Below are 15,492 nucleotides of genomic sequence, written 5' to 3'. Positions count from 1 at the left end.
GGGAGAGGGACTACCACCACCCTCCAAAGGGGAGAGGGACTAAAGAATGACTTGACCATTAATGGCAGATTGATAGGATCAATCATGCCTATCTAATCAGGCCTTCATAATAACCCAAGGACACGGATCAGAGAACTTCTGGGTTGGTGCATACATGGAAGTGCTGGGAGGGTGGTGACCTGGAGAGGGTGTGGAAGTGCTACACCTCTCCCCAACACCTTGTCCTATGCATCTTTTCCATTTGGTTATTCTCAAGCTGTATCCTTGTTAATAAACCAGTAACAGTAGCAAAGAGTTTCCCTGAGTTCTGTGAGTGATATAAATTTCACCTACAGCTCTCATCCTTAGAGTCACTTCACAAGCGCCTCTACTGAACCAGTGTTGACAATTTCTATCTAGAGTGTGCCACCTTCTGCAAATCAACCACCCTGGACTCTCCTGAAAATTAATGAAATGAAATACAAAAGAGGGCAAGATGCTAAAGAGACATAATCAAAGATACTGTGTAACTCTGGGCCACGGATGGGGTTAAAAAACAATTTTAAAAAAGCCTTTGAGGGACAGCTGGGGAAACTTAAATAGAGACAATACAAGAGATGAAACTGTAAGGTTGCTGTCAATTTTCCTTGGAGTGTAATGATGGTATCGTGCTTTTTTGCAGGAATGAAACCACCATTGCAAAAATCGTGACAATGAGAAAAATCTGATCTAACCAACTTCATCTTGCCTTTAACCTCCAAGCTGCCCCCTGTTCATTCCTGGGTGTAGGCCATGCTAACTATGAGAGAAAATCAACGTATAGTTTAACTGTACAACAATGATAACAGCCCCTTCCCAAAACAAACCCCCTCCTTGCCTGGGAAACAGACTCCATTTGTTAAACTAAGTTAGCCACAAGATTAGATATTGTGGCTCAGGAGTCATGCAGCCAGACGACTAAACTGGCTGAACTAGTTCTGTGATCTTGCCCAGTAACTGAAAGTAGCAAGAACACCCTGCCTCAAGCACCTATAATTTCATCCCCAAACCAACCAATCAGCATTCCCCACTCCCTAGCCCCTGCCCACCAAATTATTCTTTAAAAACCCCAGCCTCCAAATTTCTGGGGAAACTTATTTGAGTAATAAAACTTCAATCTCCCATTTAGTCAGCCCTGTGTATATTAAATTCTTTCTCTATTGCAACAATGCTGTCTCAATAAACTGACTCTACCTGTGCAGCAGGCAAGAAAAATCCATGGGGCAGTTACAGGAAAATGGTCTTCCCCTTAAGAAGCCTGGTAAAGTATTCGGGAGTGATATGCCATGATGTTTGCAACTTTCTTTCAAATGGACCAGGAAAAATACCCAGGAGAGAATGGAGGGAGGAAAGGAAAGAGGAAGCATGAGAAAGGAGGAATAAAAGGCAAAGAAAGGGAGAAGCAGAGAAAGCAAGTATCAAAAAATGTTAATTAAATCATTAATTAATCTAGGTGAAGAGTATACAGGCACACACAGTACTATTCATTCCACTTTTCTACAGGTTTGAAAATACATAAAATTAAAAAGTCTAAGAGAAATGTGTCAAGAAAAAACCCTCTTTGATAAGTCCTTTGAGTTTAAGAAATCACCGTGATATGTAGATGTTCACAACTTTCTTTGTGCTCATCCAACACAATTTAAAATATTTTAGGATGAGAAGATGGTTCAAGTGATACGAGAAGGTACTACACATGACTGCAAATTGCTTTTCTACTTTAACAATACAGACAGACATATCTTTAAGTCACAGCTGCATAGTATTTTACAGTAATAATGCACTGTAATTTATTCAGTCATTCATCCATTTAGTGGACAGTGGTTGGTCAGCATTTTGGCTACTACAAACAATGTTGCTTAAATGTCATGGTGAACATGCTGATAATTCAATCTTTTAACTCCATAGGAAAGATTCACAAAAGATGAACAGCTGGGTCAAAGGGTATGTACTTTTATTTTAACATCTAACACCAGATTATTTCCCCAAAATACTATAACAAGTGATACTGCAAAGATGCCTGAGTGTGCCCATCCCCTTTAGTTCACCTACACAGGACATTTTCAGTCTTTTTAAAACTCATGCCACTCTGGGGATCATTTGAAGACAGAACAAAGTGAGGTACTCTCAACAGAGACACAGAGACACCTATGAGTCCTAAAGCAGTACTCATCATTACTTTCAAAGGACCAAAAGAGAAGGAAGTAAAGAAAGATACGCTAGTCTCTTCCTTAAACTCCCACTATACTTTTCCAATACCCTATTGTGGCACCTGCTAAGTTATATTAATATTATACTTATCTGTTCATATGTTTTCCATATAAAGTATATTAGTAACTCCTTGAAATTAGGGATAGTATCACTTGCTCACTCCTTCACTCATTCAACAAACATTTATTAATCACCTAGCATGTGTCAGATACTGCTAAGCACTAGTAATATGCATGCAAACAAGATAAAGATCATCAGTGCCCTCATGTGCCTAATAGTCTTACAAGATAACCCAACATTGCACAGTTAGTTACACAATTAATATTTTAATTTTGCAGTTACAGTAAATGCTCTGGAGAAGTATTCAAACAGGGTGCAATGAAAGCATATAATCTCAGCATGCAGTATTAGAAATTACCTAAAATGGTCTTTCAGTATTGTTTATCTATGGTTTATTAAATTTCATATTACTAAGGGATGGACAATGTGATTTATAACACATGATTTTTATTCTTATTTTTATTTTTTTTGAGACAGTCTTACTTTGTCACTCAGGCTATAGTGCAGTGGCGAAATCCCAGCTCACTGCAACCTCCATCCCCTGAGTTCAAGCTATTCTTCTGCCTCAGTCTCCTGAGTAGCTGGGACTACAGGCACCCGCCACCATGGCTGGCTAAGTTTTGTATTTTTAGTAGAGATGGGGTTTGCCATGTTGGCCAGGCTGGTCTTGAGCTCGTGACCTCAAGTGATCCGCCTGCCTCAGTCTCCCAAAGTGCTGGAATTACAGGTGTGAGCCACTGCACCTGGCCTTGATTTTTAAATATGTGGTTTTATAAGTATGAGGAGAGAGGAAGAAAGGATAGGAACTAAAGTTATTAAAAAAACATATAAGCCAATGTGGTGCCAAGCCCTTTTTTATACTTAACCTCAGTTAATCCTCACTACTAATTTATAAGGCAGAGACTATCACTCCATTTTTCAAATGTGGAGTATGAGATTCAAAAAGACAAGTCATTTGACAAAAATCACATAATTATTAAATGGTATCAGGACAGGGCTATGAGCCCAGCTTTGTCTGGTTTCTGTCTACTACATCACAGTAATTCAAAGATAAGATTTCAGACTAAGCCTGGAAAAATCTACCTATACAATGCAATACATTTTTGACATGTGCTACACACAAAATAAGGAAAATAATGGCAAGCCTACTTTGTATTTTAGTCACTTAAAACCTGTAGTAACTGGTGAACATATATATATATATGGTATAGTAAGCAAATTAGTGAAAAAATGTTCATTTAAATATAAAATATGAAAGGGTATTCATGTAAATATGAAAGAATACTCCTTTCAGAAGCCAGATGAAATAAATAACTTCTAGTTGCGACCAAAACCAATCTAATATTTTGACAAAAGGCCCAGATGCCATGCCACCATGTCGTATTATATCAAAGTTTAATAGAGATGAGTTCTGACAAAATATTCTTATTCAGACTCTCAAATTCATGCTCAAGCACATTAGAGTAAAATCTAAATTAACCAAAATCTAATATTTCAATTACCACAATAAAAATGCACAGATAAAAAGGGAGAAAATTCCCATAGAATATGTTTACAAATACTGTAGTCCTCCAGGAATAATCTTCCCAAGTAATGTATTTATGTCTATCTAAACTCATATTTATAGATAAACATAGATAAAACTCACATGAACTGGACGTGTGTCCCAAATATGCACTGAAGTCCTGTCTATAGCAATATTACTTCTTTAAGAAAAAAGACCCTCTCCTCAAGGCCTTAGTAACCAATGTGTACTGGTTATACACAGAAATACATATGTTGGGTATATAGAGAAAATACGTATTTTTACTTAAAACAGTGGAAATAGCAAAGTTATGAAGTAAGAAAATACTCCATAATCAAAGTTAGAAAAAAGAAAATAGAAAATGAGTTAGAAAGAATGTGAAGGGGATTTTTCCAATTTTTAGATGCTCTGGATATTAATGTTGCTGATTTTCTTTTTAAATTCTACCTAGAGTCACTTGAAAGCTTATTACTTTTCTTTAGTTCACAAGGACAAATCACTAGCACACAATATTTATTAGAATCTCCAGCACTTGTTAACTAACAAATGGAAAGAAAAAAGGATAAAGCTAAAAGAGCAGGGAAGAGGCTGAGGCAGGAGAACTGCTTCAACCCAGCAGACGGAGGCTGCAGTGAGCCGAGATTGCACCACTGCACTCCAGCCTGGGCAACAGAGTGAGACTCTGTTTCAAAAACAAAAAAAAGGCGTGGATTGTGGAGAATGGGAAGGGAGACATCTTCCTGATCTAACAAGGGAAAAATTGGAAGAAAAAAGTAAGGGCAAGTGTGGATTACATAATGTAATTCAATATTATTAGATGAAAATAAGCAGGGAAAGGTAGATGTACAAATATAGTCACTAATTACCCTGGGCACTACTGTACAGTTGTACAAACTGTTCACTGCACACAGGCACTGAGTCAGGGAGGTAAAGGAAAGGTCTGACGTGCTCCTTTGCTCAGCTGGGCTTCCTTTATTTTCAGAGCAGGACGTGCCCTGAAAATAAACTACTTTTTCTTTTTCACACAAACTTCCAGTCCATTTGCTAGGTACCTAAAAGTTGCATCTACTGGAAAAAGAGGACTTTCAAAACCTGCATAAAAGTTCCATGTGGTCCTAAAGGGGACCGTGCAGTCTTACTCTACTACTATCGTACCACTTCAGCCTCCAAATCTAACCTCCCCACCCACTGCTACATACAGTGAGCCATTAGAAAAGGGCAAAACTATACAGAAGCCAATCTTCCCCATGGAATGCTCTCAGACCACATTATTCATTCTTAATTCAAGGGGAACTTATATTTTACACTTTAAGTTTGTTATTAAAGTCTGTTATTCCAAAGATAATTGATGTTGCACTAAAGTCATGTTTTCATTATTAATGGAAAGCTGCTGATAAAATTTAGAATGTAATTTAACTTCTTAAGGGGTATAAACATAACTGTACTTTGATTATGTTAGCGTAATGGCTGCTTCTAATTCATTTATCACTATACATGCTAAAGGCTGGTAGGCTTGCATTTTGTCAGGTATTAGAACTACCATATAGGTAAATGAGGTAACAAAACTGCATTTCCTGGAAGACAGTCTGTAATTTGCTCTAATCTCAGAAGCAAATGGCTATTCCCTCTTTCCCCAAATTAGTCAACTGTAGGTCACTACACTTTCTATCACTATACATTTCAAGTTTTCTACTTTAAAACAAAAGACTCCACAGACAATGATCTGGCAAAACTGCTCTCAAACTACACTGGTCAATGGTTCTTTACTTTGAAGGCTCTCATGTCACAACCAATACATAATTGTATCCACAAAATATTAGATGCTCATCTAGGAAAGATCAAATGTTGTAAGTTGAATAACCTAAGAAGTAGATGTAGAGTATAGGGCTACCAAGGAAAATGAAACCCCTATACTTAGTATAGTGGTTTGATTGATTTGAGCTTTTCTTATTTCTCTTTAAGCACACAGTAGGCAAATGTGTCACGCATGTTCTCGCTGGTAAACCATCAGGCTGTCTTCTGGAACTGGCCACCATATATAATAACCAAGGAGTATAAATCTTTGTCTTTACCTCGAATAACATAGTTATCCAGTGCATCTTCCATTCTCTTCAGTGCCTCAGTTCTATCAGAGCCATATGTGATTAGCTAAAAATAAGCAAACAAAAAACCCCAACATACATTTAGATCTAGGTTAAATGATTCATTTTAGTAAAAATTAAAATATTTCATAACAGATTTCCAAATATATCTTGCAATTTTATGATAGTTCAGTTTTCAATGTCAATTATGACTTTTTAAGCATATAAATACTAGAATCAAGCTATTTTAGACTTTTCTCCTACATTTCATTATCATAGTAAACAGTGGTTTTACAAAAACAAAAATGTAACAGAAGTAACTATAGAAAAAATTTAAAAGGAGATAAAGTAAAATGTGAATATTAAAGATAGGATTTGAACATCCAGGGTAGTGGTGGGGATTAGGTAAGACTTTTTTCCCCGTTTTTCTGTGGTTTCCAAGACACCCTGAATAATAGTTAACGCTGTCTTTTTTCTTTCTTTTTTTTTCTTTTTGAGATGGAATCTCACTCTGTTGCCCAGGCTGAAGTGCAGTGGCACAACCTTAGCTCACTACAACCTCCGCCTCCCAAGTTCAAGCGATCATCTCGCCTCAGCCACCTGTGCTAGGATTACAGATGTGCGCCACCATACCCAGCTAATTTGTTTGTATTTTTAGTAGAGATGGGGTTTTGCCATGTTGGCCAGGCTGGTCTCAAACTTCTGACCTAAGAGGATCCAGCTGCCTCAGCCTCCCAAAGTGCTGGGACTACAGGCGTGAGTCACTGCGCCCAGCCCTTAACACTTTTGTAACTAACAAAATATTTCAAAAATAAAAGTATAAAGAGAGATGACTATCTTAGAAATCATTCGCAGTTTTACACATAATATACACAGATGCAAATGGTACTTGAATCAGAAAAACAAAAAAAAAATCTTACTATTCTACATGATTTAGTGCCTGCTTATATGTATCTCTATAATTTAGCAATGAAATAAGACCTTAACTATTCATTAAAGATTTTTCTGACAGCTATATTAGCCTATCTATTGTGATTATTTTATTAGGTTTTACTAGCTCTTCAATATCAAGCAAATTTGAAAATTAATTTGTAGGCCATTTTTCTGAATAGAAAAACATTCATCTAAAAATGGAATCATATCTATTTAAAAGTCAACCTACAATAATTGTATGTAGTTTTATTTTTTAATTAAATGGTGGTTCTCTAATAAACAAAAGACCTAAACCTTATTTTAATACTACTAAAAACTTAGACCAGGGTTGCTCGAGCTCAGGAGTTCAAGACCAGCCTGTGCAACATGATGAAACCCCATTTCTACAAAAGATATTTAAAAAATAGCCAGGCATAGTAGTGCACGCCTGTAGTTAGGTGGCTAAGGCAAGTAGATCAACTGAGCCTGGGAGGTTGAGGCTGCACTGAGCTGAGACTGTGACACTGCACTCCAGCATGGGTGACTAAGGGAGACCTTATCTCAAAACAAAAAACAAAAACACTAAAACCTTAACTGAAAAAAGATGTTTTAAAAGTGTGTTTACTGCAGCTAAAACATTAGAAAGGACACTTGGGGAAAAGCCATCTTGAGAAATATGGCTTAATAAAGAAATCATTCCTCAATATAGATGTATCACTTCAGAGAACACAGGATTTTCAAAATAAAATCCACAATATTAATTATTGTAGTATTTTATATTTTATAAGGTTTTAAGGGTTTAAAGATCAAAAAATCACTTATTCTGGAAAGTCAAACTTCAAAAAGACAGGTGGGCAAAACAAATCTTACTCTTACATCAAATCTACTTAAATAATTGGTAATTTATAAAAATGAAGTGGAAAGATCAAAAAGTACTCTAATAAACACTGCCTATCAGCCCAACTTCTTGCCATTCATTCACAATTTCATCTCAGGTAATTTCAGCAAATGGCCAAAAAAATAACTTAATTCCTTCTCATTGCAATGAGTTAGGTTGGCACCATTGGTCAGATGCTTATTATTGTTATTTCGTGCATGTGTGTGTGATGGTGGTGGCATGATTTGATTGTGGAGGAGGAGTATTGCAAACTAACATAATGCTGAATTTTCTCCCAAGAGAAAAAACCTGCTCTGCTTTCACATTTATATCAGTGCATAATTAGTTGTTTAATTATGGCACATGATTCAGATAAAGGCCGAGTTTCAGGCTTTTTAAATATCATTGATTTTTCAGAAGAAATAAAATAATCCATTAAGAAATCAAACTAACTTTCGAAATCATAGGATCATAATAAATGCTAATATCACTTCCTGGTTGGATGCCACTGTCAACTCGGACCTGCGGGAAAAAATAAAAAAATAAAAGTAACTCATACGGTATAGATTTTTTTTTTTTTTTTGTAACCACAAATTTCATTTCTATAGAGAAAATGAATAGAGAATTTCAATCTCAAATAACATTTTACCTTCTGGAAAATAGGAAAACAACCTAAAAATACATAGAAACCAAATGATCTTGATCTGTTAATACGCAATGCAACATGTTTGTTGCTCTGTCACTGAATGAAGAAACTAAGAAACAGAAAAAAAAAAAAAAAAAAATGAAGCCTTCCTACATCACTATGCCAGGGTGCTATGGTTTTATGATGGCGTCTTCCAGCTGAAGCAGGGCATGGCATGGACGATGCCCTAGTTAACTGCACTCCCCACTGGAGCCTTCTGCCCGCTAGTGAGGCCCCTAGTGAAGCTGCTCCTCAGCTCCACTGGAACGTGGGCCTGGGCCTTTCATGTCTGTAACACTTTCCTTTTTTGCCTCACCCTCTCAACTGTAAAACACTGTTACTGTTAGTCTCCTGAGGCTTTAATGTTTACACAGCTTTTCCTATGGCTTTGCTGTGTAAAGTCCCAATTAGAGCTCTGATTTTGTGATTTTCGTGGGGTGGGGGGTGGGGGGATAGCACAAGTTCAAAATATTCTTTTGAAGAGGCTGATTGCTGTTAACCAGCCAACAAGTGAGTTAGTACATCGCTGATTCTTGTTTTCATTTCCCAGTTTGATACCAGCAGCAAGGCACAGAGGTTAGCCATGCAAAACTTTAAAAATGAGCAGTTACTGGGGACAGAATATTTATTAAATTATTAGAAAGAAGTTTTGGAATCTGAAGTATTTAAAAGCTAATCAAAATACTTCAGACTATAAGGCATATCCAAGGGGTCTTAAGGATGGAGGAACTGAACCAAAGCTGCTGGAACAGCAGGACTTTGAGGCCCAACATTATAAAGGGGTGGGAAGAGAAGAGCGGAAGCTCACATAGCCTTCCACCTGTGGCAAGAAGCCTTCCTAATAAACAGCAGCTCATCTGTCTGCAGTAAGGCAGAAAAAGGTCAACACAGCGGCTGTTAGGCCTTTAATATTTTAATTTAGGCAATTATCAAGGGACCACATGTAGAACCTCTTGTCTAGGATATCCACATGAGGGTATAATGATGGCTTTATTATAAGGTGACATCAGAAGATAAGCTATAGTTTCATTTTCTTAAATTTCATACTACTATTATTCTCTTTGTAAGGTTGTAAAAGGAACATTATAACATACCAGAGGGGCTTTTATTTCTGTATTTGCAAGCACAAACAAAAATACAGATATCTGTATTTGTATTCACATTCATATACAAAAATCTTAATTTTAAACAAAAATCATTCAGCAGACTTACGAAATATACTTGGCTCTCTATTTTCTGAAAACATATTTCAGGACATAAACTGATGTTCTATGAAATTCACAATGTTGACAAAAACTAGAAAAAAATTAATGGAGCATCTTTTAAAGCAATAAAATCACAATCTGCCTTCTCCCCACATTAAATAGCCCCAAAATAGCAACTAGCAATCAGGTTATATAACAGAAAAGATATCTGTGAACTTTCATTTTCTTAATTTTAGTACCAAAAAGTTAAAGAGCTAATTTGAACACTATGTCATCTTTAAAACCATAGCATGCTTGCTAATGCTGTGTTTAAAATGAGACTGATACAAGTTCTAAAACTTCTGAATTCAACTACATCCTACCATTTGCTATATAAACTGCTACAAAGCTAGGAGGAACTTTGATGTTCAACCCACAAATAAAATAACATAGACAATAAAGAATATTTACTGCATTCTCCTATATTTCCCTACTTAAAACTTCCGTTGCCTTAACTAATATCATTCTGTCAGGTGTTACCCAGAACTCTTAAATACAACTGTTATTTACTAATATTATGATCACAGAAGTTATGTCATCTTAACTTTAAAATACACAGGATAAAATCAAGATATATATAATCGAAACATATCTTTGTATAAGCAAATCAGTATTTCCAATTAAAAATTGCACTACAGTATGAAAACTATGATTTATAATTTACTGTTTATGCTGATTTTTCCAAGTAATAATCAGTTATATTTTTATTTCTTAACAACCAATTTGAAGTCACATCAAGTTTCCATTCCTCATTGAAAGGCTATACAAATCTCCACTAAAAAGCTTTAAGAAAAAAGTTGAATAAAATCAGAACCAAATTTCTGAGCAGAACAAAACTGTTGTCTGAAAATAACAAATTTACAAAATATTATGATCAAACATAAAAAAGGAAATCTTCACCTCTGCCATATAAATAAATTTCAGGCTTAATGAAGCATGTGAAAAGTACCAATCCTAAGTTAACTCTTAAGTATGTATTCTTGTGACCAAAAAAGATAAGAGCCAAAAATGGTTTTCTAAGGTAGACTGACTGCTCTAGTTTTCATAAGGCAAGGAAGAAAAACAAACAATAACAACCATAACAAAAACACCCAAGCACCTCTGTATGAGATTCTCAAACCATTGCTCAGAAACCTCTAGCATAATTAAAATTTCCGTCTTCAGTACCACAGTGGACCCTGTGAAACTATCAGACATCTCCCATCCTTCATTCTCAATTCACCTCTCCCCCTAAGCACAACTCCCAGCCCGCCATGTCTACCTGACAAGTGACAGCCCAATCTGATTAAATGCTTCCAACGGAGGGGACTCATGGGCTTCCATGACAGGCCAAAAGTGATCACCATGGAGATACATAATTACAGCTGTCAACGCATCTACTGTCCTGCTGACATCAATTTGATTGCTCCCAGCAATAATGATAGACAAAGCTTAGTGTGCACTCTCCTGCACCCAATCACTTTATCTATTCCTTGGTCCATTTAGCTGACATGCAACGTTCACACAAGCAAATAACAGCAGTAAGCAGAACATTTAAGGCATTTTAATTGTTTTCTCTTTCTATGGATGGCTCACAACTGCAAATGTTATTACATAAAACTCCTGCTGCAGCATTAATTGAAGAAAGATTTGGTGGGACGAAGACTGTAGGGGGTATAGTTTGTCCATTATCACTTGTACTTTCAACAGGTCTCACGTTTGAAAATTGCAAATTGCAAAAACTTGTGAGGGCAAAATGTTTGACATCCTGTTAGCTATTACAACATGGTGAAAACTTCTAACAACTAGAGTAATCATTATGAATTCTTATTTAATACTTCTTTTGTTTGATTAAAAAAGTGTTTAGATATGTCCCTATGATACTTGTTTTCTCATCTGCTACTTAACGTCACATAATGCCTGTTAAATCTTTACAATTTTTTTTCTGCCTTCTGGCTTTGAACACAGCATGGAGCCTCCAAGCCTAGAAAGGGTCAAATCCCTTTAGAAAGCACATGGGCAAAAACAATATAAAAAGTGAAATAAATCATATATCCAATAACATCTTCAGATTTAGAATTCTTCCTGTAATCTTTCACCATCTTCATGCCAGTAATCAAAATGAATAATATGAATATTCACAGACGGTACAGCCTTGACATCTACCAGCTAACATAATGTCATACATATATATGCACTTATTACCTTGATTAAGAGAAAGGGTATGCCCTTCTTCTTTTTTTGCAACAAAAACTATTTTTAAAATAGCTTAATATAGAAGAGCTATGGAATAAAACGGACAGTGATCACTTTTCTGGTATAAATAATATGTACTCCTTAAAGTCTGTGATGTTTAATAGAATGAGGCATACTGTTTGCCTTAATCTATTTGAATTAAGGAGTTGATTTTGTGCTTGAATTTCTTAACAAGTGACTATATAGCAGGGTTGGATTAGATTTATTGAAAAGATTAAATTGTAACACAAAATGTCATTTCTCATTCTTAGGATTCATGGTCTTCTTTATTAGAATTTTGGAAAGAACTGGGCACACTGTAAGCTATCATTTAGATCATCACATTTCTCCAGGCTTCCCCTGTCAACTGGATCCTGACTTTCTTGAACACCACAAAATACTGAAAAAATTTGTTTTCAACACAAAAACCATGATTCCCATGAATTTCACTTGTCCTTCAATTTACACCCTTTGGTGTTGACAGGCTTTAACATAAAAGTATGACATAAATCACGATTTTAACCCCTCAGCTGGTATTACAGCTTAATGACTTACACCAGGTAGATGTAATGGTTCTTGGTACTGAGACAATCTCCCAATAGACGGTAAACCAAAAGACTTGTAGGGGTCCTGAAAGTTCAAAGGAAAGGAAGCACAGTCTTTGAAATATAAATCAGCACAAGTAAGGTTAAATATTTACACAATGAAGAGGCATTTATAGGTCTATTTTCAACATATGGTATTTACCAAATCACAGATTTCAGAGTATTATTGTCTTTTACTCTAGACAACTTAGAATGTACTTAAAATCAAACAGAACTGTAAGCAGAATTTAGCCTGACCTTGTTCATACTTTATTGAAATTGGTAAAATTCCAACATTTTATAAAACTTCTTAGAATGCCTTGGGCAAAAAATAAAATAACCTAGGCCCTACATCAAAACATACTCGAGTTTAGAACAACAAATGTGGTACACTGAAGATATTTGCTTTCCTTCTCAAAACAGCTCACATATGGTAAAATTTGAGAATTTGGGTTCTTCAAATAAAAACCTGAAAAAAACCTTAGCACATGCCACTAGATATGTACTTCACTTGTAAATATATTAGATCATCAGAATAAACAGGTTCAGTGTCATAATAAGAATAAAAGTAATACTACTTAAAATATGAAAAAAGCAAGAGCAATATAGCCATGCCAAAACATATTTCTGAACGCCTTAAAAAATATTTCAAGCCAGCTTATAGTATTCTTAAACACAGACATTTATTTTTATTCTTGACAGACATTTTTGATGTCTAAAAGTAGAAACAGTACAAATGTTACCTTGCATTCTTGTTTTAGTCATTTGAAAAAGGCATTTGAAAGTATTGAACCAAGAGTTTATGAGTAAAACCCATAACTAAAATTATGAATTAAGAGTACATGTTTTACTAAAAGCTTTACAATTTAAATTTCAATTGTTATTTTTATGTAATAATAAAGGAGAAAATTATATGAAAACAAACTGCTGGGAAAAATTTTAAGTAAATATCCGATCAACAACTAATGTGTACCCAAGGTGGGCATTTTAAAAAACCCCACGGAAATAAATGCTACTTCTTGCTAGTGTTGTTTGAAAATAAACAAAGCAAATGCAAACAAAATAAAAACCATGGTCCATTCAAGCTCAAGAATATTTAACTAATGCTTTGTTGCCTCTTAAAGGATTGGTAGCTATTTCCCCATCTAAAAATACATGACAATTAACTAAACCCAATTCTTTAAAACTATCTGGAATTAGGTCAAAAAATAATCTAATTTTTTCTGGTTTAATTACAGATTACATAATCCAATAGTTGGCAACGTTATAAAACCCTAACTTTACCTTGTTGTTGGTTATACCAGGTCTCATGACTCTGGACACAACCACCATCCTTCCTCCCAACACCATTCATTTTACCTCAGCATAAACTCGACATTCAACTGCCCAGCCGTTGATAGGAATATCAGCTTGTTTGTGCCTGAGAGGGTAACCCTTAGCAACACGGATCATTTCTTGGACTAGGTCCAGGCCAGTAATGCATTCTGTGACAGGATGCTCAACCTGCAAGGCCAAGGTCTGCCAGTTAATATGTGTAGAAAAAGGTAAATAAATAGAAATAAACAAGAAAAATTAACAGAAGTTTTTGGGTAAAATGAGGTTAATTGTATGTGACATTTACTCATCTTTAACTAAAAAACTCTTGAGCTAGGTGAATAAAATAAAAGAATAAACACGATACACAAATCATAAGAAAAACTAATGCCTAAAAGCATTTGTAAACTATCTGTATTATTTTTCTCAATTTTGATTTATTTGTGGTCCGACAATATTTAAGAATTTTAATTTTGAAACTAATTCTTAACCAAAAAAACTATATAGTTATTTCACTGCAATCTTCGAAGTTGCTGATAATCAACCTATTCTGCTACACTTAACATGGCATCTAGAGGGGCAGCTTATGATTTTCCAAAGCACTAGTCCACCCTAAGTCTCACCTACTTGCATGCTTTCACTAACCTGTCCTGACAAGCAGCCAGATTAGCGTAATCTTGCATCAAGGCAGTGTAGCAGAAGGGAGCAGATGGATCCTTCAGGTTGCTTTCCCTCCACACTGACTTGGGTAATGCTTAGCGTGCACAATCGCAAAACAGAGCCAGTGCGATCGCTCTGCTCTCTCAGCAAACTGCTAACAACTACTTGGACTGATGCTGTCATGCGAGTTCCTGGCCTTCCACACTAACACATGAGATATGTATGTACAAAAACATGGTACACAAACAGGGATACATGTCAATATAAACTTGGTCGATCACTTAGAAATTCTTAACCTTGAGTTAAAATGAAGCCACTTAAGTCACTGGAAAAGAGTGAATTATCTACCTTTCATCTAAAACCTTGAATAAGTTATAAGAATTTAAACAAAACTTTGGCCACACCTGCTGTTTTGATGCCATTTTTTTCCTGTAAAAATTAAGTATGTTCTAAATGCACTTCACAATAGTTTCTTTATCATGACATGTCATATTTCATACACTCTGACACAGGAAAAGGTCAGTGAACAAATGAATTATCTTCCCATCTTCAACTACACTAATTGAAGGACAGGACTTAGTCATTATAATAATCTTGAAGCTTATCATAAGCAGACAATGCCATAGTCTTTAAAAAAAAGCTTTGTAAAAATAAACAGATGGTATCCATAATTAGCTTTGTGTGTGTTATGAGTTTGTTTATAGTCTCAACATTTTAAGACATTTTGACATAATTTTAATGACAAATCATCACTAAAATAAGCATCTACCCTTCATAAAACAAATGTAACACTAAATAAAGATCTTATTAGGTAGTTTAAAATACATATTTTTGAAAACAAATTTTGATTTTGTAAGAAACAAGACTCAATATAATATAACAAGAAAGTAACTAACATAAAACCACTCTATTATTACTAGAAACCAATTTCATGTGAGAAAGCATCTCAGCACTCTACTCAAGAGGTGAACCTGGATGGGGGCGGTGGCTCACACCTGTAATCCCAGCACTTTGGGAGGCAAGATGGGTGAATTACTTGAGGTCAGGAGTTTGAGAACAGCCTGGTCAACATGATGAAACCCAGTCTCTACTAAAAATTGAAAAAAAAAA

The 15,492-nt window shown here is 35.5% G+C and overlaps 1 protein-coding gene across 4 annotated transcripts in view; it reads right to left on the bottom strand.

Moving 5' to 3' along the window:
• The window catches only part of PCCA (propionyl-CoA carboxylase subunit alpha), a 429,187-nt gene that overhangs the window by 216,303 nt on the left and 197,392 nt on the right, over positions 1-15,492 (bottom strand). For 3 of the 4 annotated variants that reach the window (XM_017503569.1, XM_017503572.1, XM_017503573.2), the window contains 4 exons: positions 13,768-13,911; positions 12,380-12,454; positions 8,135-8,203; positions 5,884-5,959 (listed from right to left, as the gene is read on the bottom strand). In XM_017503569.1, the coding sequence (XP_017359058.1) occupies positions 5,884-5,959; positions 8,135-8,203; positions 12,380-12,454; positions 13,768-13,911 (364 nt within the window). The remainder of the gene's footprint in view (positions 1-5,883; positions 5,960-8,134; positions 8,204-12,379; positions 12,455-13,767; positions 13,912-15,492) is intronic. The other variant, XM_017503570.1, reaches the window with a different exon arrangement.

Source organism: Cebus imitator, unplaced genomic scaffold, assembly GCF_001604975.1.
Source record: "Cebus imitator isolate Cc_AM_T3 unplaced genomic scaffold, Cebus_imitator-1.0 Scaffold312, whole genome shotgun sequence".
Taxonomy (NCBI): Eukaryota; Metazoa; Chordata; class Mammalia; order Primates; family Cebidae; genus Cebus; species Cebus imitator.
This window is presented reverse-complemented; position numbering and strand designations above follow the sequence as displayed.